The following is a 22,814-nucleotide window of genomic DNA, read 5'->3' on the forward strand; positions in this document are numbered from 1 at the left end:
TGGTGCTGACCCCCCAACCATAAAATTATTTTCGTTGCTACTTCATCACTGTCATTTTGCTACTGTGATGAATTGGGCAACCCCTGTGAAAGGGTTGTTCAACCTTCAAAGGGGTTGTGACCCACAGGCTGAGAACCACTGATTTAGGATATTTGATGTAGATGTCTGCTGGGAGAGGGTTGGATATGCAAATAGTCCCCACTGTCAGGGGGTTATCCTTCATTCAAGACTCAGACTCATGGCCACTGCATTGATTCCAACTCAAAAGTGACCCAAAAGGACTGGGTAGAACTGTCCCTGTGGCTTTCTGAGACCATAGCCTTTTACAGGAGTAGAAAGTCTCATCTTTCTCCCAAGGAGCACCTGGTGGTGTCGAACTGCTGATCTTGTGGTTAGCTGTCCAAAGAATAACCACTAGGCCACCAGGGCTCCCAGGCTCAGTCATTGCTTCGCCTTTGCCACTTCTCTCACCTCTGGAAGCAGCTTCGGCTCTCAGGGCGGGATGGGCCAAGGGCACTTTTCAGTGATGCTTAGAGTGGGCTTGGATTTCCCTCGTGTCAGCTGAGGAACGAGTCTCCTGTGCCATCCATGGTCCCGATCAGGGATCAGCAAACTTTTGAGACAGAAGAGCCAATCCTGTTCCTCGCAACAATTTTTTTAAAAAATCATTCTAGAGCCATGAATATAATTTTACAAACCAATGAAGTCCCCATGACCCGAATCACCTTGGAAGTATTTCCATCTTACTTCAGAGCCACATGTCTGTACCGAGAGAGCCGCAAAGGGCTCCCGAGCCCCTGTTTGCCGACCCTGGTCCAGATGAAGGCATCAGGGACACGCACCAGTCCTTGGGCAAGACTTCCCTGTAAAAAAGAACTACCCTTCGCCCCAGCCCCGCTTCCCAAATCACGCCGCCTAAGTTCCCGGATCCGGGACTCCACAGCACCTCCAGAGTAGCCTGACACCATCACAGACCCTGGTTTATGATCCAGGTTCCAGGGACTGCTTCTAAATGGGGGGGGGCCTCTGAGAGAGGCGCCGATAGAGCACTCTGAGCAGCTACCGGACGGTGAGCCCAGGCGAGGTCCAGGCATGCGGAATGAGGAGGCAGGGTGGGCTTTTAAGAGTGGTTGTTAGCCGTTGTTCGCCATGTCAGTCCCACCCCACTCCCTCGTGTGTGTGGAACATAACTCCATGGGGTCTTCTGGAGCTTTCTGAAGCAGGTCGCCAAGCCGGCTCCCAAGGCACCTCTGGGTGGGTTTGACCCCCCAGCCTTCTGGCCAGTCACCATGCTCTCAGCAGTATTTGTACCACACCAAGGACTCCCCCTGGCACGCAGTCCTCCCCCCATGCATTTCTCCTCAGAGACCATGGCAAAGGTTTATTGAAGTTGGGTGTGAACGGTTCTTGGGGGAGAACAGGAGGCCGAGAGAACCTAAGACCAAGCAGTCTGAAGGAGCTGATCCCAGCGTGATTCCCTCCCCAGTCCCTCAGTGCACAAGTCAGAGGACCCGCGAGTTACCCTCTGCCACAGTAGCTGCCGAGTCTTAGAACTGGACTTCCTGTGAGGATCTTAAGACACTAGAAAAAATGAAAAATCCGCTTTCTTCCTGTGCCAATGTTTCAGGCTCTCACCTTGAGGGATGGAGCTGAAGAGGGAAGGCAGAGACCGAGTCCGAATTTTGACAGCTATCCCCCATCAGCCTCTCCCAAAAGGGGGTGGGCAGAGTCTGCATTTGATGAAAGGGTACATGTTTCCCAAACGAAACCATCCAAGCGCTTGAGGGGCTCCAGGAGGCAGGGGGGCACGGCCGCCCAAGCCATAAAATTCCAGCTGGCTCCCTCTGAAAGCGGCAGAGAGGACGTTGGTGCTGGAGTCATGGCTGCCCTGGCCAGCCAGGTGGGGGGGTCTCCACGGGCCCGGAGTTGCCACCCTTGTCTCAGAGATGATTCTCAAACACGGTAGCCTGCACTCTGCTGGTATTGCTCTCCTGCTCCTCCTCGTCCTCCTCCTGGGGTTTCTACAAGGAAAGACAAGCATTCCTGAGGGTCAGAAGGAACTGGACAGATGACATCCTGGGCTCTCGCCAGAGGGAGGTGTAAGAGCCAGAGGCCACGCTCCCCACCCACAAAGGAACCAGGAACACAAAAAGAAGGGAGTGACCTACACACCACATAAAGAACGACCTTGCAAGGCGATGCGTGATGAACACAAGCAACTCCATCTTGAAAGAACGTGAAAGTGCTACCAGGCCCAGCAGAAACGCTGAGTCACAGTAAAGAAGTGAACCAGTGGACGAGGAGCCACCCCACAAAGTCTGGGGAACCCTGATAAGAGAGCCGGGACCCAAGGAGACATCAACTCCTTCTCTCCAGCTCTTCCCGGGGTGAGGACACCAATGAAGACCATGCTTAATGGGACTATGACGCTGAACGAATTGTGAGTTACTTGCATAGTAATCATTGAAGTTAGCTTTAACATTGTTCAAGTGTTTGATGGGTGTGTGCAGTGAATAAACTGAGCATTCAAAAGCTGTCCAAGAGAGCTAAGCAATTATTGATCTCGCCGTTTGTGACACCCCTACAGGTCTCTAGACCCATTAGCTCAGCTTTCGCATTTGTCTGCTGCTTCTCAGCAGCGCTTTGCCGGCCACTGCAAGGCTTCTTCCCCGGGGCCAGCCTGTGGCAACAGCTGCAGGAACCTAGACCTTCCCTTCCTTGGCTAACTGTGGGCACCAGGTCAGCAATCAGCAGCACATCGGTGGAGCCTCAATTCATGCAGCCAACAGCCTACCCAGGGAATCAATCACCCACCACCACCATCACCACCACCATCTCCAAAGCCCTCACCAGGAAATCAACCAGGAACAGGGTTGGTTTTGTCTACATGGCCAAGAACCACCCATGGGCAGCAGTGTGCACACCCACCCCAGGAAGACTCTTCCAGTCAAGATCAGTCATTATCCCCTCCCCAGACCGCTCCTTCTTTTATCGAAACTATATGACGCCATAAGAAGAGCAGATCCAGCCAAGCTCCCACAGCCACAGGCCTGAGCGCCCCCCGCCCCTGGCAGTGAATCTGTGTGCAGGTGACACTGACCACCATGAAGTCTATAAGTGGCAGGGACCCAGCACAGGGTTGCTCGGTGACAGCTTTGACTTCCACACTGGTTTCAGCCCCCGGGTGACTGGGGGTATGCCAAGAAGACCCTCCCACAATACCACGCTTCTGCTGACGCTCCCAGAGACACAGAGGGTACTGTCCCGGGACACAGGCAGTGGGGCCCCCACCCAGGGCTGTCCCCCGGTTCCCAACCCTCGAGGTTCCCAAAAGCCCACACTGAAGGAGCCAGACCACAGCACCACCTGTGACAAGCCATCTAGTCCATGGGCACAAGGATCCTGCGGCGAGGAGGAGGATTTCATCCTTGTACTACAACCTAACTACTGAACAGGAGCAGATGGAACCATCTAGAAGTAGACGTGAGGGTATAGTGGTAGAACGCAATGTTGCAGGAAGGTCATCAAGCTACAATAGGTTAACAAGCAGAGCCGAAGCCCAGGTGTGGCCAGACATGCCCAGGAGAACCACACTGGAAGACAGGGCGCCATCTCACTAGGTGACCGCATGATCGGCCACTCCTACTTCCTTCTTGCTTGCCTCTGTCTGCCAAAGGGGACACGGATCACAAAGCACAAACTTCCCGTCACCTGACCCAGTGTCAGCCGCATCCCACCTTGAAATCTATTCTGGATCACAGGGCCCTGTGCCTGAGGCTACCAAAGTCATTCTGTCTTCCTGACACCAGCCAGGCGGAAGCTGACCTCCGGTGGCCGTGCCTTGGACCTCATGCAGGAATGGCACAGTCTAGGCCTTTCCTACCTCCCTGGTATATTTCCTGTCCCAGAGGTGCCCCCTCACCCCAGACACATGCACATGCACACATAACACGTGCGCACGTGTCTCATGGGAAACTTGGGGTGGGGTCTCTGAGGTTGCTGAGCTGTGTTTGGCCATCACAAAGCCAGTCCATTTGGGGAATCCCTCTACCAAAGGAGCCCTGGTGGCATAGTGGTCACATGCTGTGCTGCGAACTGCAAGGTCAGAGGTTTGAGACCCTCAGCTGCTGCACAGGAGAGGCTTCCTACTCCCGTGAAGAGTCACAGTCTCAGAAACTCACAGGAGCAGTTCCGCCCTGTCCTACAGGGCCACTATGAGTCGGTATCAACTCCATGGCCTTGAGCTTTGGGCTCCTGCCCTGTTGCCACGTCCTTGTCCTCAGCAGCCAGAGGCCCGGCCCTCCGCCCCAGGGCAGGCTCACATACTCACATTCTCAGCAGTTTCTTTGTTTGCTTTCTGCCTCCGGAGGTCTGCCCTGATGAATGCTGAGGTCCAGAGATGAAGAAGGAAGAGCAATAAAGACACAGGGTCATCAAGCAGATTGGTAGTCAAGTTCATCCCAGGAAGGGAACTCTCGAGTTGCTAAGAGCCACGGGCATCCCAAACCTACTTCAGATGTTCAGGGGAGCTGGGCCACCATCAGCCAACCTGACCGTTGCTGTCCTTGACAAGCAGAAGCCAGTCATGACACTGACCCTTAGTTACAGGAACTTGGCACCTACTCCCCTTATCTTCCCAAGTGCTCTACTCTTCCCAGCAACCTCCATTTCCTAGATAAGGAAACTGAAGCTCCCAGAGGTTGATTGCTTGCCCAAGGTCAAGTGGCTCTATAGGTCGAAGTCACAGTCAAAAATTCACCCTCAGATCCTTTGTCTCCCAAATGTTCATTCCACCAAACCACATTACGACCTTGCAAACAGATTTCCAAACAAGTCCTCTAACCTCTTCCTCTACCTGTACCCATCCCACCCCCCCTCCTTTGTACTCCCTGACAAGACCCTAGGGCCCCAAATTGCCAACAGCCTTGCCTGCGAGCGCTTCACTCTCCCCCCAGGCCCAAATTTACCAGTGAGCGCTGCTCCCAGCATGAGGAACACGCACAAGAAGATGTTCCCTGGCATGGTGCCGTAGTGGGTGATAATCTGGCCCTGGGAGACGGTGAAGATGAGCCCAAATACCTGGAAAGACACAGGAAAAGGAGAATTGAAACAAGGATCCAGCCAACCAGCCTGGGGGGACCGCCATCACGCAATGCCCTCGAGAGCGGGCCAGACGGTCCTCAGAGCCCTACCTGGGCAGACACATTGAGAAGTCCAGACGACATGCCTTCTGACTCTGGATACGTCAGCTCCACGGCAAACTCAAATCCCAGCGGGAGATAGCCGGTCATAAAGAAGCTGAAGGTCAGACCACAGAAGGAGGATGATGGGGTATTTGCAGAACGAGAGGGCCCCCCCTTTCTGGTTTCCTCTTGTCCCATCCAGACTTGAACCACCTGGCCACCCACAACATGGCCGTGCCAAGGAAAGGGACACCCCAGGAGACCACGTGTGGGCCTTCTGCTCTGGGGACCCCTGCTTCTATACCTTGCCATCAGTGGCAGGTAGGATCAGCTTGACAGAAGTGGTGGGATGCCTGCTATGTCCAACTTCCCGTGGAGAGGTTTCTGTGTCTTGGTGACACAGGTCCCATCCTGAGAGTAGGAAGTCCGTACAGAGCATAGAGTGAAATGTATTCCCCACTCCCCAAACCCCAAAACAAAAAGTGTTACACATCCTAAAGGCTATGCCCAGGGTTCTAGTCCCTTGGGAGAATGGGTTGACTTTGTTATGCTAATGAGACAGGATTAGTGCAAGGTGGGTTTTAAGTCAGTCTTGTTTGAGAGAAGAGATGAGGCAAGTCAGGGAAAGCAGCAGAGGTGGGGCAAGAGAGATGTCCAGCCACAAAGATCACTGGGGCAGAAGCTCAAAGAACCGCCTTATCCAGAGCCTCCTCCGCTCTGAGAAAACGTGCTTCTGTTACAGCAGCACTAGGTCACTAAGACTAAGCAGCCTCCCATGGCTCTGTACCTGGAAGGAGGGGCTCAGCAAAGAGAAGGCTGGGAAGTAGAGTGTAAGGTGTGTGTCTGTCTTGTCTCTCTCACTACAATCTCATTTGAGAAGGGGTTGTCTTTTTATGTTAATAAGGTCTCTCTCTTAAACACACACATACACACACTGTTCCAGGTAAATAAATGGCAGGGGGGAGGGGCAGGGGAAATGCACAGGTTACTGTTTCCAGTGCGTCCTCATCCAGCAGGCCTAGAGAATTCTCTTTCTAATGTCTCACATCGGCACTACCCTCTTCGCCTATCACTTGATCCATCCAACAACTCTACCTGGCGGGCATTGCCATCTCCATGTGCAGATGAGAAGACTGAGACTCAGAGAGCTAAGTGGCTTGGCTGTGGTCTAACAGAGAGCCAACAGAACCAAGACCAGGACCCGGAGTTCCTGATATCAAAGCTCTGAGCACTTTCTATGACCACCATGTTGGCCCAGACGAAGGTCCCTAACCCTGGTCGCCTTCCAGAGGTCTGTGAAGGCCCTATTTCTCATTTCACTCCATCCAGACAGCAGGGATGGGTCTGGGTGTGTACGCCAAGTCCACATGCCCCTGGGCTCCCATCTCCACATCTCTGGGGGCTGGTGGGAGGATCGATATGGCTTCCTAGGATGCTGGTGGCCCAGGAACAATGGAGTACTGGTTTTCTACTGAGACAGGTGCAGAGTGAAACTTACCCCAATGTGCCAGCCGTGATGAACACTACCCACAGGTGTTTCAGGTTCAAGGTCAAGGTATATACCACCATGCCCACCAGAGTCATGATATAAACCACCAGGGTTGTCTGCCTACAAGGAGAAGCAAAGACAGAGTCACGGCCTTCTGGCTGCCACCGCATCATTCAGTCACGCGCACCGATTGGGCACACGCTCTGTATCCCTCTGCTGGGAGCTGGAAGTCCGTGTCCTCTCACAGAACTCTGTCCACGGGCATGATGGCTGGCCCTGGGCCAACAGTCACACGAATAATTGAGAAGGGCCAGGAGCGCGGAAGGCCATCGTGCCATGGCTTCTCTTCCAGCAGAGCTCCCTCAACCAGACCAAACTGCCCCCCTTGGTTTGTCGTGACCCCCAGCAGGCAAGGAGCGCACAGCCCTGCCCACCCCTCCAGATGAACGGGACAAACATCAGCTGTGTTCTGGTGGCAGTGACATGAGGGACGACATCTGACTCTGTTTGCTTTGTCCCAGGACAGCATGGCAAAGGGGGAGGGTGATCTTCTGGATCAGCGTTTCCCCAAAGTGAATAATACTGGCCCCCACCCGGAAACAGCGATGGACAGATCCAGCAGGGGCTGCGATGGCCCAGACCTACACTTCACCCCAAATTCTAGGTTACAGTACACATGTTTTCAATTGCCGTTCAAAAGGGACACTGGGTAATTGTTTTTTGAAATGGGGGCAGGGAGTCAAACAAGTGTGGGAACCTGTGGGTTAGTTATTCGCTGTCCTCTGGCCGCTTGCACAGGCCGGACGCAGCTCTTGCTGCTGAAACTCTGCCCCAGACTGCGGGGTCGGAGAGCGAATGTTCCCCAGCTCTGAGCACGTACGTGCCAGACACCATGGCCGGAGTGGGAATCCACTGCCCACACCCTGTGGTGTTTCCTGTGGCCAGTCCCCTCAGAAAGACCACCAGCAAAGCCCAGGTTCTCCTTCAGGCCCTGCCCTGCTGGTACCTCTCCACGCCCTTCCCCTCCCAGGCCACCCCCCTCCAGCATGACCACTGCTGCTGCCCTGACTCCTCCTCACCACCTACCCTCCTCCAGCCTCGGGACCACACGGCACACATCAGCCTTAGGGAGTGAGGCGCCCCCGGGATGGTGCGCTGGTTAAACTATCTGGCTGCTAACTCCAAGGTTGGCTGGTCAAGTCCACTCAGAGGCACCTCTGAAGAAAGGCCTGGCTACTGACTTCTGAAATGTCAGTCATTAAAGTCCCCATGGAGCACAGAGCTGCCTGGATACCACAGCATTGACACGAGTGAGAATCGACAAACAGCAACTGGATCGTCTGCTTGTGGGCTGTTTAGGGGCTGGGGAGAATTGGTACCGAATGACATCTCGGGGTCCCTCTTCCTGCCGTGAGCTGACTCTGCAGGGCTGGTGGCTCGTACTGACTGCGGGAAGCAGACACCAAAGGACTCTGGGAAGTGGTGGCATCTGGTTTCTGAAGAAGGCTGAGAAGCATCCAGCCCAGCCCTTTCGATGTATGTGTGGCTTCTAATTCATCTGAGTCCTCCGGCTGCCCACGTCCCAGGCCAGCCACGTTCCAGTCTGCCCTTCTCCCTGCTGTCCTGGAACAGGGCACTGCTGTTCTCCAGCTAGGGAGTGGCTAGTCCCTCCTGCCCTAGCATCTGGCCAAATTGACCAACTACCGGTGGCAGAGACGAGACTGCGGCCAGGCTCCCCCCGGGGTGACGATGGCTCCTCCTTGTGTTAAGCGGGGTGGCCATATTCCTGGGACGGATGGCCTCAATTGGCCTTTGATTCGGGTGGCCAGAGGGAGACCTGGTCTGACCAGGGCCTCACAGAAGCGGGTCTGTGTGCTGGAGAACAGGTCTGCCACTGTCCGCTGCCTTCAGACACTGGGAACTTGGGAGGCCATGACAAAGCAGCCCGGAATGCCACCCTGCCCTGACAGCTGCCCTGGGACCCGGCCCGGCGTTCACTGAGCGCCCCAAGCACAGAGAGCACTGGACATGGGAAGGCTGGGAAAGAGCTCGCCTCTCTGTTCTCCATGTTCGGCAGAGGTGGCCACTGAACCCAGGCATCTAGATTTATCAACAGATGCAGCCTGCCCCGGGGGTGGGGACCAGAATCGGCATTTCTAATAAGCATCCCTGGGAAGCCTGGTGCACATGAAGATGTTAGAACTGCATGGGGCAGTCAGGCTAAAGGGCATCGCAAGATTGACCAACAAGGCAGAGGCAAAACCGATCACAATGATCTATATAGAACCCCCTCCCTGGGGGACAGACTACAGAAAAGTGGGTGAAGGGAGACATCGGACAGTGTAAGACATGAAAAAATAATAATTTATAAATTATCAAGGGTTCGTGAGGGGAGGGGAGGGAAGGAAGGAATAAAAATGAGGAGCTGAACAGACTGGATTAGAAAACACTCCTAAAGGCCAACAAACAGTCCTTGAACTAAGTACAAGTTTTTCTTTCTTGTTGTGTTTTGTTTGTCATTGTTTTGTTGTATATTGTTGCTTGGTTTTACTCTGTCTTTTTTTGTGTGCATATTATTATCTCCACAGGCTTGGCTAAATAAAATAGGCTGGATGAACAATCTGGAGGTGAAACAAAGGGACCGACAGTTCCGGAGAGACATCGGAGACGGGTTAGGTGGTGGGGAGGAGGTAGTGATGTTAACAAACCCAGGGACAAGGGAACAACAAGTGATCCAAATCGGTGGTGAGGAGGGTGTAGAAGGCCTGGTAGGGCGTGATCAGGGTAATGTACTGAGAGGAATTACTGAAACCCAAATGAAGACTGAGCATGATAGTGGGACAAGAGGAAAATCAAAGGAAATAGAGGAAAGAGCTAGGAGGCAAAGGGCATTTATAGAGATCTAAATAAAGGCATGTACATATGCAAATATATTTCTATATGAGGATGGGAAAATAGATCTATGTGTATATATTTATAAGTTTAGTATTAAGGTAGCAGAAGGACATTGGGCCTCCACTCAAGTACTCTCACAATGCAAGAATACTTTCTTCTATTAAACTGGCATTCTATGATGCTCACCTTCCCAACACAACCGCTGAAGACAAAATGGGTGAATAAGCAAATGTGGTGAAGAAAGCTGATGGTGCCCGGCTATCAAAAGATATAGCATCTGGGGTCTTAAAGGCTTAAAGGTAAACAAGGGGCCATCTAGCTCAGAAGCAACAAAGCCCACATGGAAGAAGTACACCAGCCCGTGCGATCACGAGGTGTCAAAGGGATCAGGTATCAGGCATCATCAGAACAAAAAATCTTATCATCATGAGTGACAGGGGGAGTGCAGAGTAGAGACCCAAAGCCCATTTGTAGGCCACTGGACATCCCCTTACAGAAGGGTCTCGGGAAGGAGATGAGCCAGTCAGGGTGTGATGTAGCAACAATGAAACATACAACTTTCCTTTAGTTCCTAAATGTTTCCTCCTCCCCCACTATCATGATCCCAATTCTATCTTACAAATCTGGCTAGACCAGAGGATGTACACTGGTACAGATAGGAACTGGAAACACAGGGAATCCAGGGCAGATGATACCTTCAGGACCAGTGGTGAGAGTGGCGATACTGGGAAGGTAGAGGGAGGGTGGGTTGGAAAGGGGGAACCCATTACAAGGATCTACATGTGACCTCCTCCGTGGTGGATGGACAACAGAAAAGTGGGTGAAGGGAGATGTGTATAGGGCAAGATATGACAGAATAATAATTTATAAATTATTAAGGGTTTTTGAGGGAGGGGGAGGGGGAAGAAGGGGCAAAACTGAGGAGCTGATGCCAGGGGCTTAGGTGGAGAGCAAATGTTTTGAGAATGATGAGGGTAATGAATGTACAAATGTGCTTTACACAATTGATGCATGTATGGATTGTGATAAGAGTTCTATGAGTCTCTAATAAAACGATTTTAAAAAATGAGGAGCTGATAACCAAGGACTCAAGTAGAAAGAAAATGTCTTGAGAATGATGATGGCAACAAATGTACAAATGTTCTTGACACATGGATGGATGTTTGGATTGCGATGAGTTGTTTGATTAGTGATTTTAAACAAAGGCAGAGGCGAATGCCAGATTTTGAAACAAAACAACACACAACACAACAAACAACACACAAACCAGTTTTGTTCAGGTCCGTTCCAACCCATGACAATTCCACATGTGTCAGAGTACAGCCGTGCTCCCGGGTTTTCAATGGCTGATTTCTTGGAAGGGCACTTCATCCTCCAGCATGTCAACATGCTTAATCATTTGCTGTCATCTAGGGCAGCGGTTCTCAACCTTCCTCATGCTGCGACCCTTTAATATGGTTCCTCATGTTGTGTTGACCCACCAACCATACAATTATTTTTGTTGCTACTTCATGACTATCATTTTCTACTGTTATGAATCTGGCGACCCCGGTGAAAGGGTCGTTCAACCCCAAAAGGGGTCTGGACCCACAGGTTGGGAACCATTGATCTAGGGTCTCTTAAAAGCAAGAACGCATATTGCTAATTAGACTAAGGAGAGAGGACCAGAATGGGGCTGTGGGACCAGGGCAGTGGAGTTTCCGCTGACTTTCTAACCATGAGCACGCATTGCCTTTTCTCTTCATCTGCCCCATCCACAAAGCTTCTTGGGGGTCAGGCGGTGACAGCACTGAGCTAGCCTTCATGTCCATGAGTCCTAATCTCCCAAAGAGACCCTAGGCAGGCAGGTGTTGCTCCTTTATTTTATAAAGGCTCAGAGAAGATGGATTTGAGCAGCCAACCTGACCATTCAGACACCCAACACCCCCAACACACACACACCCACACCAGCTTCCACATCCAAGCTCCTGGAGCTGCGTGCTGATGAGCATGCCATTTAAAGGCTTGAGGCCCCACGCCCTGAGCAGTCACTCACTTGTAGGCTTTGGATTTGTCCAGCCAGAGGCCCGAGATCATGGCCCCGAGCATCCCGGCCAGGACGATGGTCAGGCCGATTCTCCCAGCATTGACTTCTTCTCCCTGGCAAACATCAAAACCCCAACATCAATCAGGAGGCTGACAGCCAAGTAAGACATTGGACAGAACACAGACCCCACGAGGCAAGGGGCTGAAACCAGTCACTTAGGATCCAGGGGAGAGAAAGTTTCAGGACAGACACTGTCTGTGGGAAAGGAACCTTAGACTAGCTACTCCCCACAGGGCTGGAGGCATGGGTGCCGGGGTGGCAGGGTAAACCACAGTCTGTCCTTTTAGACAGAGCTAAACATTGTGATCCTGACAGCAACCTTTCTCTTCTTCCTCACCATTCCCATTCTGAGGAGCCCTGGTGGCAGAATAGTGATGCAGGGGGCTGGTCACCGCAAGGTCAGCAGTTCAAAACCACCAGCTATTCCTTAGGAGAGAGACTAGCTTTCTACTCTTATAAACTGTTACCGCTTGGGAAACCCACAGGGGCAGTTCTACCGGGTCCTATAGGGTCGCCGTGAGTCGACGCCGACTCGACGCCGTGAGAATGCGGGGTTCCCATCCCACAGAGGTGCACAATGAAACACACGCGTCCAAATTCTCCACTCTCGGATTCTCTGCGCTGTCGCTTGCTCAAAGACCAGGAAGGTGATTGTTATCAGATATCTGAGAGCGTGGCGTGAGCCAGGCCCCAGGCCGAGGATTTGGCATCATTTTCTCATCAAATTCTCGCAACCCCTCCCCAGGGTAGGCGTCAGCAACCCCATACTGCAGAGAAACGGAAGCATGGAGGGACACGCCTACTAGGCCGTGGTCGCACAGTGTTAAGTAAAGCACTAGACTTTGAAAATCAGCCCTGGTGGCTTAGTAGTTACTTACTGGCCTGCTGACCTCAAAGCCGGCAGTTTGAATCCACCAGCGGATCCTCTGGAGAAAGACTAGGCTTTCTAATGCCCCAAAGAGTGACATCTCGGAAACCCACACGGGCAGCTCTGCCCGGATATATAGGGTCACTATGAGCAGGAATCAACTCGGTGGCAGTGGATTCGGGTTGCTTTTGGTTTTAGAATTTGAGCCCCGTCCCTTTGAATGTCAAACTGAGAACACTTAGTCCTGCTGGGCCACTATGCCTGCAAGTGTCAGAGGCTACAGCAAAATCCTTGCTGGCGAGTCCATCCCAACGCAGGGCGGCCCGTGTACGCAGAGCAGGGTCGCACTTCAGGGGCTTGTCCAAGGCTCTGGCCTTTGGGAAGAAATTTGTTAGAGGGTTTCTGGGCGAGCCTGAGCTGCTGATCTTTCCACTGGGAGCTGAACACTTAACCACTTGTGTGTCCTCTTGGCCTGTCAAAGGACAGTTGGACCTTGGTATTCCTTCCTGCAGGCCCCGCGCGTATCCTATCCCCAACATCCAATCCATACGGACGCTGAGAAACGCTTTCAAAAACCGCTCTCAAACCAAGGCATCGAGGGTTCAACGAGAGACCCCATCCGCATTTTACAGAGTATTACATCCGTGATGACCTGTCCACACCGACCTACTGTGTTGCCAGGCGCCCTGCTAGACCCGTCACATGCACACACACAATGCGATTGCCTTTCCCATCCCCACATCATCTTTTGACAGGCCGCTTCCTTCGCACAAGAGAACGTGAGAGATCAGAGAAACACTAGCCTGTCCTCATCAGCTGCAGCCTGCGGTTTAGCACCCCCAGAGGGTACTAAACCCCCCTGGAGACACGGGACAGCCCCTTCCAAGCCACATGAGCTCATCACCTGACCACCCTGCCTGGAGCTGGCAGGGAGTGCTATGAGGTAGCTGTCCCTGCCCCCCCTCCCCGCCGTGGGCAAAGCCTGGGAAATCACAGCAGGCACGCCCGAGCCCAGCGCATCCCGGTGCTCCCTTACCGGGTAGTGCAAGGTCACCATTCGGTTCAGCAGAGTAGACAAAGCATAAAAAGCACCAGCATTCAGACCTGAAGGAGGGAGGGAGAAACACAATATTAGGGCCATCCTTGCCTAGACCCTCCCCCCTCAGCACACTGCCACTGTGAGCGGAGCCCTCAAAGGAAAGCCCGGGCGGGGGGCTGCTACCCTGCACTGTTTCCCAAAGAGAGACCTCCAAACCGCGTGCAGGCAGGTTGAAGCTTTTCTTAGTCAACATCACTGCGCCTCAGAGCCTTTCAGCCCTGCCCTAGAAGCAGAGGCGCTCCATGGTACTCTGTGGTCAGCATCCTCCATCCCTCTCGGAGGGCCTGGGTGATACAGACGGTTGCATGCTGGGCTGCTCACGGAAAGGATGTGGGGTGCAACCTACCCAGAAGGACACCCCAGCCATCTGCTTCGGAAAGACCACTGCGCATGCACAGCGTAAGCACAAGCACAACCCCGCTCTACACACAGGAGGCCCCCAGAGTCCGAGGCTGAGCTGACCTGCTGGCAACGGGTTGGGTGTGGGCAGGTATGCATCGGTAGATTGGAGATGCCCTTGCAGTGAGCCAGGCTCTCCTCCCAAGGACCCTTGTCCACTGAGTGTCCCGACTGCTCCAGCCCTCTGACTCCATGTCCTCTCAGAGTGGCTCCTCACCTCTTGCCCCAGTCTGCCTTGCACTTCCCTCTCCGGTTCAATGTCACCCACACAAATCTTACATACGTCAACCCTCAAGAGCCCTGAAGGAGCCTCGAGTGATCTCTCTGATCTCGTTGATTCATTCGACAATGAAATGGACCTCCGCCGACCCCGAGGAGCCGTGACTTTAGAGAATAAAGACAGGCGTCTGATGGCCCACACGAGGGGGCGCACGCTAGAGCCAGCACCGGAAGAGAGGGTGTCTAGGCCTCCAGCCCATTATCACAACAACCCTGCTGGCACCTGACCCTTCTCTGAGCACACGACCATCCTCACACCGACACTGGGAGGCAGGGTTAGCATCGCCCACTGCATTAAAACACAAACAAGTTCACTACCATCGAGTGGATGCCAACTCAGAGCAACCCTGTAGGACAGAGTAGAACTGCTCCCATGGGTTTCCGAGACTGTGACTCTTTCCGGGAGTAGAGAGCCCTGTCTCTCTCCTGTGGAGCAGCTGGTGGTTTCAAACGGCTGACCTTGTGGATTGAAGCCCAATGAGTAACCACGATGCCACCAGGGCTCCCTCCAGGTGATAGACGAGAAGAAGTGCATGTAGAGGTAAAAATGTTGGCCAGCGTCTCCTCTGCAGAGCCCACCGGTGTCTTCTACTGACCCCTGAAGTCCAGAAGGCCTGCCTGGGTGCACTTGATACAAGCTACAAGGAAAATAGCGCCCAGATGACCACGTGGATGTGGCATAGACTGGGCCTTCTGGGCTCGTCCCACGGAAGGAGAGCGTCTGAGGTTTCTTGGCCAGCAAGCTCTGTGTCTAGCCGAAACCTTCCTAAGAAGACCTGTAGCGAGCGTACCTCTGTCAGGGTTGCCTACATGTAGATGACAAATCCTCACCCCCTTTTTTCAGGCTCCTAGAGAAATGAGCTGCAAAGATAATTAAAGGTCCGACTCTTATGCAAAGGAGGCTGTTAGTTTGGGTTTGTTTGTTTGTTTATCATTCTCTCATGCTGGGATTTGAATCCAGACCTTAGAGCTGCAGCACCCCCCTCTTAGACAATCTATACACAGTTGCCCCAAGTCCACTCTGACTCATGGTACCCAGGCACATATGGCAAGAGTTGGGCTCTCTCTCTGTGGTTTCCAGCGGCTGGTTTTTCACCGGGCCTTTCTTCTAGGTGCCTCTGGAGGTGGGCTGAAACTCCCCCTCTATTCTACAATCCCCCAAACCAGTTCTTCAAACCAAGATCACAAAAGGCGTTCTTCAGATTCCAGTCTCCCAGCGGAAGGGCTCCAGGCCACAGTGATCAGCAGACCCAGGAGTCTCTGCAGACGCTTAGAAGTGTCTCCTTCATCAAGCAGTCCTTCACGCCAGACTCCGGGACACCCGGGGAGCACTCGTGAGGGACGCATTCCAGATAAGAGCTCACACGCAGCCTCTTGTCCTAGCCTAACACCGGAACGCTGTGTTCCAAGGTAAACTCTCAGCGTCAGGTACAGGGGCCGCTCGCAGCTTGGGCCCCAGTCCAAAAAAAAACAAGACATAAACGCACTGCCATCAGTTGATTCTGACTCAGAGTAACGCTATAGGGCAGGGTAGAACTGCCCCTATGGGTTTCTCAGACTAGGGACTCTTTTTTTTTTTTCTTCAGACTTGAATTTTTCTAATTTTATGAATAGTTGGCACTATTTCTTCTGTTGGGTAGCTGTCTGGGATAGTCCATCCAAAGACGACTTAGTCCAGCTTGATGAAGCCGATGTCCTTCGCGTACTGACGGAAACACTGACGGCACATATTGAGGACGTATCTCAGAACCAGACCATGCTGGTTTGAGCACACAGGCCAAGAACCCTGGCCGAAGTTTCGAGGGCGGCTCCAGTACAGCTGCTGGTGACCCATCTTGTTTCCAGGCTCTCTCCAAGGCAAAAGGGACTAGGGACTCTTGACTGGAGTTGAAAGCCCCGTCTTTCTCTGAGGAGCAGCTGGTGGTTTAGAACTGCTGGCCCTTCAGTGAGCAGCCCGACGTGCAACCCTCTGCTACCAGGGCCCCAGGAGGGGTAGACAGAGACACCCTGATGGCCTGAGGGTTAAGCTGCTGCTAGGGAGAAGCTGTGGCGGTATGTGTCCATAGACATTCCAGTTTTAGTCTGCGCTATGGGCTCACTATGCATCAGAACCGACTCCGTGGGATCGGGATTGTGCAGGGGTAGACAATGCAGGACTAACATAGGAGGGCACAATCCACTGGAAACGGGGAAAGTGTCCACAAGGGGGGGGCTCTCTCTCCCTCTCTAAGGACCACCTCAGACACCAGCATGTGCACCCTGGCAAAGTCAGGGAGAAGCGGCACTTCGGGTGGCTGGCCACACCACCGCGACACAAGGCTCAGGGCTTTGCTCGGTGAACTCGCTCTCCAACCGCCATGTGTGCACGCACGGAACTGGCTGGGAACTCGCCCCAGACCCACCGGAGTGGAAACCCTGCAGGCCGGCCCTGGCCGTCTGACTGGTCCTCCCTCCAGCTTCTGATACCTGCTCAGGTTTGAGAACCACCGGCTTGGCTTGACTAGTGTGGGCTACCAACGGCGATCCGCCCACTCCCGGCCAGACAGGAACCCTTCCGAAAAGACGCCCGTCGTCTGTCCATTGTTTGTGCCGGCCACAAACCTTGCAGAAGTGGAAGCTCCTGCGTGGCTTTTGAATCCACGTTTCATCGAACGCTTTGGTTTTCATTGTCAAAGGCTGAACAACTCAAAAAGCAAACTCGACTGCCATCGAGTCGATGCCGACCCGCAGCTGGCCTGGTGTAGAACTGCCCCTGTGGATTTCCAAGACTGTAACCCTGACGGGAGTAGAAGGGCTTATCTTTCTCCTTTTCTGACTTCAAACGCCTGGCCTTGCACCTCGCAGCAAGCAGCCCCAGATATAACCACAACGCCAGGTGGAACCCTGCCCTCCGGAGCGTGCCTGAGCGAAGCAGGGAGCTCATTGTTACTCTTCTTCTCCTTTCTCTCCGGTCAAGAGGAAATTGTTTACACAGTGGTCCGACGCTCGGCATTCGATGTCGTCCTTGGGGTCTTAGAAATACAGACTCCTGGGCCCTACTATGAAGCTAGTGCTTCAGAATCGACGGAGGCGGGGCTTAGCGACCTGCCTGTTAACAAAAATGTAGGCACTTCTGATCTTTACGGAACTGTGGTCATAAATGGTCTTGGGAATTGAAGATCCCTATTGTAAACTGAAATTGCCTGGGACCCTTGTTAAAAGCAGGTTCCCAGGCCTCAGTCCAAACTTCCTAAGTGAATTTCTAGAGGAGCCACGGAAGAAGTCGTGTGGACATTCAACCTAATACCCAGGAGCAGTCTATAATTAGGAAACACTAGTCCCGGCCCCATCTCTGGGTCCTCACTACTTTCTGAGTTAATTTTCATTTGTTTTTCCTGAGCTCAGACGCATTTGCCTTAAAGGATCAGCCAGGATTTAGTAAGGCTCCCGGGAATCAGGAGAAGGACTTTATACTCACTCTCCAACCAGGGGAGTCCCTGGCTGTTGTAAACTGTTAATGTGCTTGGCTGCAAACCAAGAGGTTTGTGGTTTGAGTCCACCCAGTGCTGGGGGTCGTACTGGCTACACACTGCCAGCCACAAAGCCCTCAGTTTGAAACCAACACTGTCTTGGAAGAAGTACAGATACACTACTCCTTAGATGTGAGGCTGGTCATGACTTTCTCAAGTACTTTGGGCGCATTATCAGATAGGACCAGTCCGGGAGAAAGGCGCCCTATTTGGTGAAGTACGGGATGGACGAAATGGAGGAAGACTTCCAATGAGATGGGCTGATCCCATGGTTCCAAAGGGCTCAACCGCAGAAAGGACTAAGAAGAGGATGCAGAACGGGGCAGAGCTTTGTTCTACTGTACAGAGGGTTGCTGTCAGTGAGCACTGACTAGACGGCACCCAACCGTAGGTCCAGAGAGCCCCAGGGGAAGAGGGTCCTCGAGAGCGGGGTCGGGGCTCCAGGTCCACGTGTCTGTCCCTATGAGAAGATTACTGGAGAGCATACTACGGGCAAGCCTGGGGGAACTCACAGCATGGAAAAGCATTTCCTACGAGGAACCGCGTTCTAAGTCATCTCAGCCTCCAAATGGTCCGACCTTGGTGGACAGATAAAGCCCCAGCAAGAAAGCCAGAACGAAACCAGCATGCCCAGTTCAATGTTCCCTCCAGATAAGCACGGGACGTTTGCTTTGTTTTCCTCTGCAAGTATTGCAGGAGACACGATGATACTCGGTAATCATCACCAGAACACAGTGCGGCACCTCTGAACTTCCCCTTGAACTGGACGCTGCTCTAGCCCTCAGGGGCCAGCAGTGCTCGGACCCTGGGTGTTCTCCCCAGCTCGCCTGGCATCACTGAACATTACCGCGGAGCAGTTGATGCAGCAGCCTGGAGAATCCTTTTATTTGCTTTTAATTAATGCATTGATTAATAATATGATTAATTTGGAGAACCTTTGAGAAAGTCACAAGTCCAATACTGGGCATGCCACCAGCTGCAGGAGTTGCACCCTACTTGGTGAGATCGAGCTCCGATCGAAAGAATATATATTGAAAATCTGCACAACTTTCCCAACACCGTAACAAGCGGTGCCTGCATTCTCCACTGCTTTCAAGGCTTTCCCTTTTCATTCAGAACTCGCCAATGAGAGGCAGAGGCTTTTGCTAATTTATCCTGGGGCTGGAGCTTTATCCGAGAGGAGGCGGATAGGGACAAGAATGGGTGAAGGTGAGGCACTTAGGAACTGGAAGAGCTGACACCCAAACTCCGCCTATCCTTCCTTCTACTGTCAACTCTCAACTCCCCTTACCCTCATGCATGCCCACCCACACCCCGGAAATGCCACCGTGTGCGTGATTCTCAACTGCATAATCCCGAGGGTAGCTAATTCAGAGCAAACTGGGGACACCATTTGGTCGAGAGCACTGGCCATTAGATGCTTAAGTGCAGCTGACAGCTTTAAGAGTAAAACCAGGGCACTGGGAGAGAGGAGAGAGGACGCTGTCCCTGCACGGTGACCTGGATTCCAGTCGGAGTCTCTGTCCTGCCTGTGCGCCCCTGAGAAGCCAGGGTGGAGCAGTGGGCTACACAGTGAGCTGCTACCCCCAAGATTGGCGGTTTGAACCCACCAGCTGCTGTGACGCTACCACATATCATCTTTATCTGCTAAGCCCAATATCTAGGTCTCTTCCTCCTCCCCCTACTGACCCCCCCTCCCCTCGTATAGGTCCTCTTTCTCTCCGTGTCTCATAGCTTTTGTTTAAAATGGGGTGTTTAAATAATACAATACAACAACCCTGTATTCGTTGCTGCTTCATGTTTAGTGCCTTTCCTGGGCCACTTCTGTCAAGACTGTATTCTTGGTCGTGCGCAGTCACTGAAGCTTCTGCTCCGCTTGCTTCGTGGTAACACATGTTGGCAGACACTCCCTAAGGTGCTGGAACCTTTCCCTTGGCGAAGGAGCCCTGTGTGTGTGTCCGGAGGCGAGCTGCTGAACCCAGGTCATCCTGAGTGAAGACCCCGGGCTGTCTCGGGTCTTTCCTGGCCATATACAGAGTCCCGCCTGTGTGTAGCCTCCTAGAGCCACACGTAGCTCCTGAAGCTTTTCAGAGTCCCTCACAGACAACTCAGGAGCCCTGGTGGTGTGTAGTCGTTATGCAGGGGGCTGTGATCTACATGGTTGGCAGCTCAAAACCACTCGTTCAAAAACCACCAGTAGTTCAAAGCCACCAGTAGCTCCCCAGGAGAAAGACTGGGCTTTCTGCTCCCATCAACAGTGGCACCTCCGGAAACCCCCCGGGGGTCCCTAGGAGCCAGCATTGACTGATGGCAGCACGTTTGGTTACGGACACCTCATTCCTCAAGCCTCGGGCTGTCCCCAAACAATGGCCTACAAATAGCCCTCCGGCCCCCACCGATCCAGCTCCTACTTGGGTCAAATAAAGACAATTGCCGGGGCCCAGAGCTGTGCGGGAACGTTCCAAAGCTCCTTTGGCCCCTCTAGGTTGCTGGTTCCCAAACGATTTTAATTGTGATGCTGCTGGGTTCCAAGCCCTCCTGAGCTTGGAAGAGGAGGGTCCAAACCAGGCAAGCGGAAACACTGTCACTTCTCACTGATGCCAGCCAGTTTCTGTCACCAGTGTCCCTCATGGCACTGCAAGCCTTCTGCTGAAAAGCAAACGGATTTTGAGCATTGTAGCTAATGTTCTGGTTGCTTCTCTGGAGACGCAGAGCGTCTCAAGCCTTTCCTTCATCCATCCTTCCAGAACAGCCGTTCTCAACCTGTGGGTCGCGACCCCTTGGGGGGGGGGGTTAGTTTCAAAGAACCCTTTCACAGGGGTCGCCCGATTCATCACAGTAGCAAAATGACAGTGATGAAGTAGCAATGAAAATAACTTTATGGTTAGGGGGTCACCACCACGTGAGGAACTGTCTGAAAGTTCTTCCACTTCCGCTCCGTGTGACCGTTTAGTCACATCAGTAACGAATGGTATTCAGAGTGTAGGACTGAAGCTACTCTAGCGTGACAGCAGGGGCGGTTTGGGGACAGTGGGGAACTAATAGTAAAGAGCACAAGAAAGAAGAGAAGGCTACAGTTGTGGAGACGCTGCCACAGCTTTTTATATGATGAAACCACATGAATCCTATGTCAATGTAACAGTTCGCTTGTTTGTCAGACCGTATAAACACCAAGCTAGGCAAGAAGGGAGAGAAGGGGGTGCTTTGCTCCCCACAACACGACCCGGAGCAGGAGGGACCCCGTCCCTTCAGCATTTTGTTTTTGTTTCTTGCTTCCAGGGGTCTGAGAACAGGCCTTGCCATTATCAGCCTCGGGGACCAAAAACCTCCAGAGCGGGACCCTGGCCCAGTTATCGTCAGCAGCCTCGCCAGTGTTTGTGAAAGGCTCAATGCAGCCTTCCGGGAGGCTGTGCCAGAGGCTGATGATTGTCAAAGGTCACTGTGCGTAAGAGGCTTTGCTCTGAAGAAAGCGAAAGTTCTGAGCGTGATGGAATCTGAGTGGAAGAGGTCTCAAAGGCCATTGGTTCCGTCACCTGTGTGGAGCCGGAGAGACCCCACACTAAGTCCCTGGGTGGTTCGGCATCTCTAGGCACTGAAACCTTATCTCTGCGTGATAGGTGATGGCAGCGACATATCTGGAGATAACTGTGAGGCAGAAACGCAGGAGATCTGGGACGTGAATCCAGAGAGCTCTTCCAGGTGGGACGGCCCCTGCCCGGGTGTGAGCAGGCCATGCCTTAGCCAATGCTTCAGCAGGGAACCCGTGACCGGAGAGGTAAAGGGCCCGGAAAGGTCTAAGAGGAACTCCTGGTACAATTCTAGGAAGACTGTATATGAGCGATTCTGCAGGCTTTAGAATTAGAGAGGCCTGTAAGTGAACTCTGACTCTCCACTTCCTTAAAGGCTGTGTGACCATGAGCAGGTTTCCTAATCTCCCTGGATTTCAGCTTCCTCCTCTAGTCAGGGAGGCTAAGTATGAGACCTACCTCACCAGGGATCAAATAAAACCAGGCATGCCAAGTCCCGCCAAACCCAAACTCAGCACCAGGGACAGCTGAACTGCCCACTGGGCTTCCAAGGCTGTCCTCTGTCCAGACACAGTGCCCGCCTTCCTCCCTCAGAGGAGCTGCAGGGCTCAGGCCACGGACCCTTACGTTGGTAGCTGAGCCCTTGAGCCACAGAGCCACCAACGCTCCTTGCCGAAAGCACTTAGCCCTCACTGTGACCGCCGTGATGAAATACATCGTACGTGAGCCGATGGACAACGGGCGCTGGAAGCCAACCGGGATTCCACAAGCACAAGGCCTGCTAAGCCCTTCTCGTTTCTTCTTTAAAGGCGCTTCTGAGCAGGTGAGGCCCTTGCTGACTCTTGGTTTCCGTCAAACGTTAACCAATGGATTACATGGTGATGCGGGCCAGGACTCACTACAGCTGGGTGGATCTGTAACTGCCTGAGCGAAGCACACCAGTTAATAGGTTGGAGTACACCCGGAGAGCAAGCACTTTCATGGAACGTCATGAGGCTGGTCCTTGTCCTTCCTGGTCCAACAACATTCCGAAAGGGTTTGTAAGAAGACGGAGAACTCGATGGGCCGGCAAGGCAAGTCATAAAAGATGTGTATCTATCTTGTCCAAAACTGGGGGCCGGGGGAAATGCAAACAATGAAGTGCACCTTACAGGATGAGGGAAGACTAGTTGAAGAGTGTCTCGGGGAGATGCACTGACACAGGAGCTGATGCAATGAGTTTGTGTGTTCGCTCGTACACACAATCCACAGGAGTTGGAACCGGCTGGATGCACCCAACAAGAAGCACGTATGGAATGACTCGGCCAATAACAACCACGGGAGGATCCGGGCCAGGCCAGCCACGACCGAGGAACGAAAGTGGAAAAGACAATGTAACCCCATGCTCAAGGACTTCACAATCTCGTGGGGGGACAGACGTGGGAAATGGGTTATTTTGTTTGTTTTAAGGTGAACAAGGAGTGGAAGGGGGACATCTGCT

The 22,814-nt window shown here is 52.9% G+C and overlaps 2 protein-coding genes across 2 annotated transcripts in view; both read right to left on the reverse strand.

Annotated features, from left to right (window-relative positions):
• Positions 1 to 1,163: 1,163 nt before the first annotated feature.
• Positions 1,164 to 22,814, reverse strand: part of FLVCR2 (FLVCR choline and putative heme transporter 2) — a 62,424-nt gene continuing 40,773 nt past the window's right edge. The window contains exons 4-10 of the mRNA XM_075531657.1: positions 13,558 to 13,625; positions 11,603 to 11,706; positions 6,682 to 6,792; positions 5,193 to 5,298; positions 4,968 to 5,079; positions 4,331 to 4,386; positions 1,164 to 2,021 (exon numbers count right to left, since the gene is read on the reverse strand). Coding sequence (XP_075387772.1) covers positions 1,941 to 2,021; positions 4,331 to 4,386; positions 4,968 to 5,079; positions 5,193 to 5,298; positions 6,682 to 6,792; positions 11,603 to 11,706; positions 13,558 to 13,625 — 638 coding nt within the window. The 3' untranslated portion in view covers positions 1,164 to 1,940. The remainder of the gene's footprint in view (positions 2,022 to 4,330; positions 4,387 to 4,967; positions 5,080 to 5,192; positions 5,299 to 6,681; positions 6,793 to 11,602; positions 11,707 to 13,557; positions 13,626 to 22,814) is intronic.
• LOC142426807 (small ribosomal subunit protein uS14-like) lies at positions 15,968 to 16,159 on the reverse strand. Its single transcript, XM_075532350.1, has one exon. The coding sequence runs from the start codon at positions 16,130 to 16,132 to the stop codon at positions 15,968 to 15,970; it is 165 nt and encodes a 54-aa protein (XP_075388465.1). The 5' UTR covers positions 16,133 to 16,159.

Source organism: Tenrec ecaudatus, chromosome 14, assembly GCF_050624435.1.
Source record: "Tenrec ecaudatus isolate mTenEca1 chromosome 14, mTenEca1.hap1, whole genome shotgun sequence".
Lineage (NCBI taxonomy): Eukaryota > Metazoa > Chordata > Mammalia > Afrosoricida > Tenrecidae > Tenrec > Tenrec ecaudatus.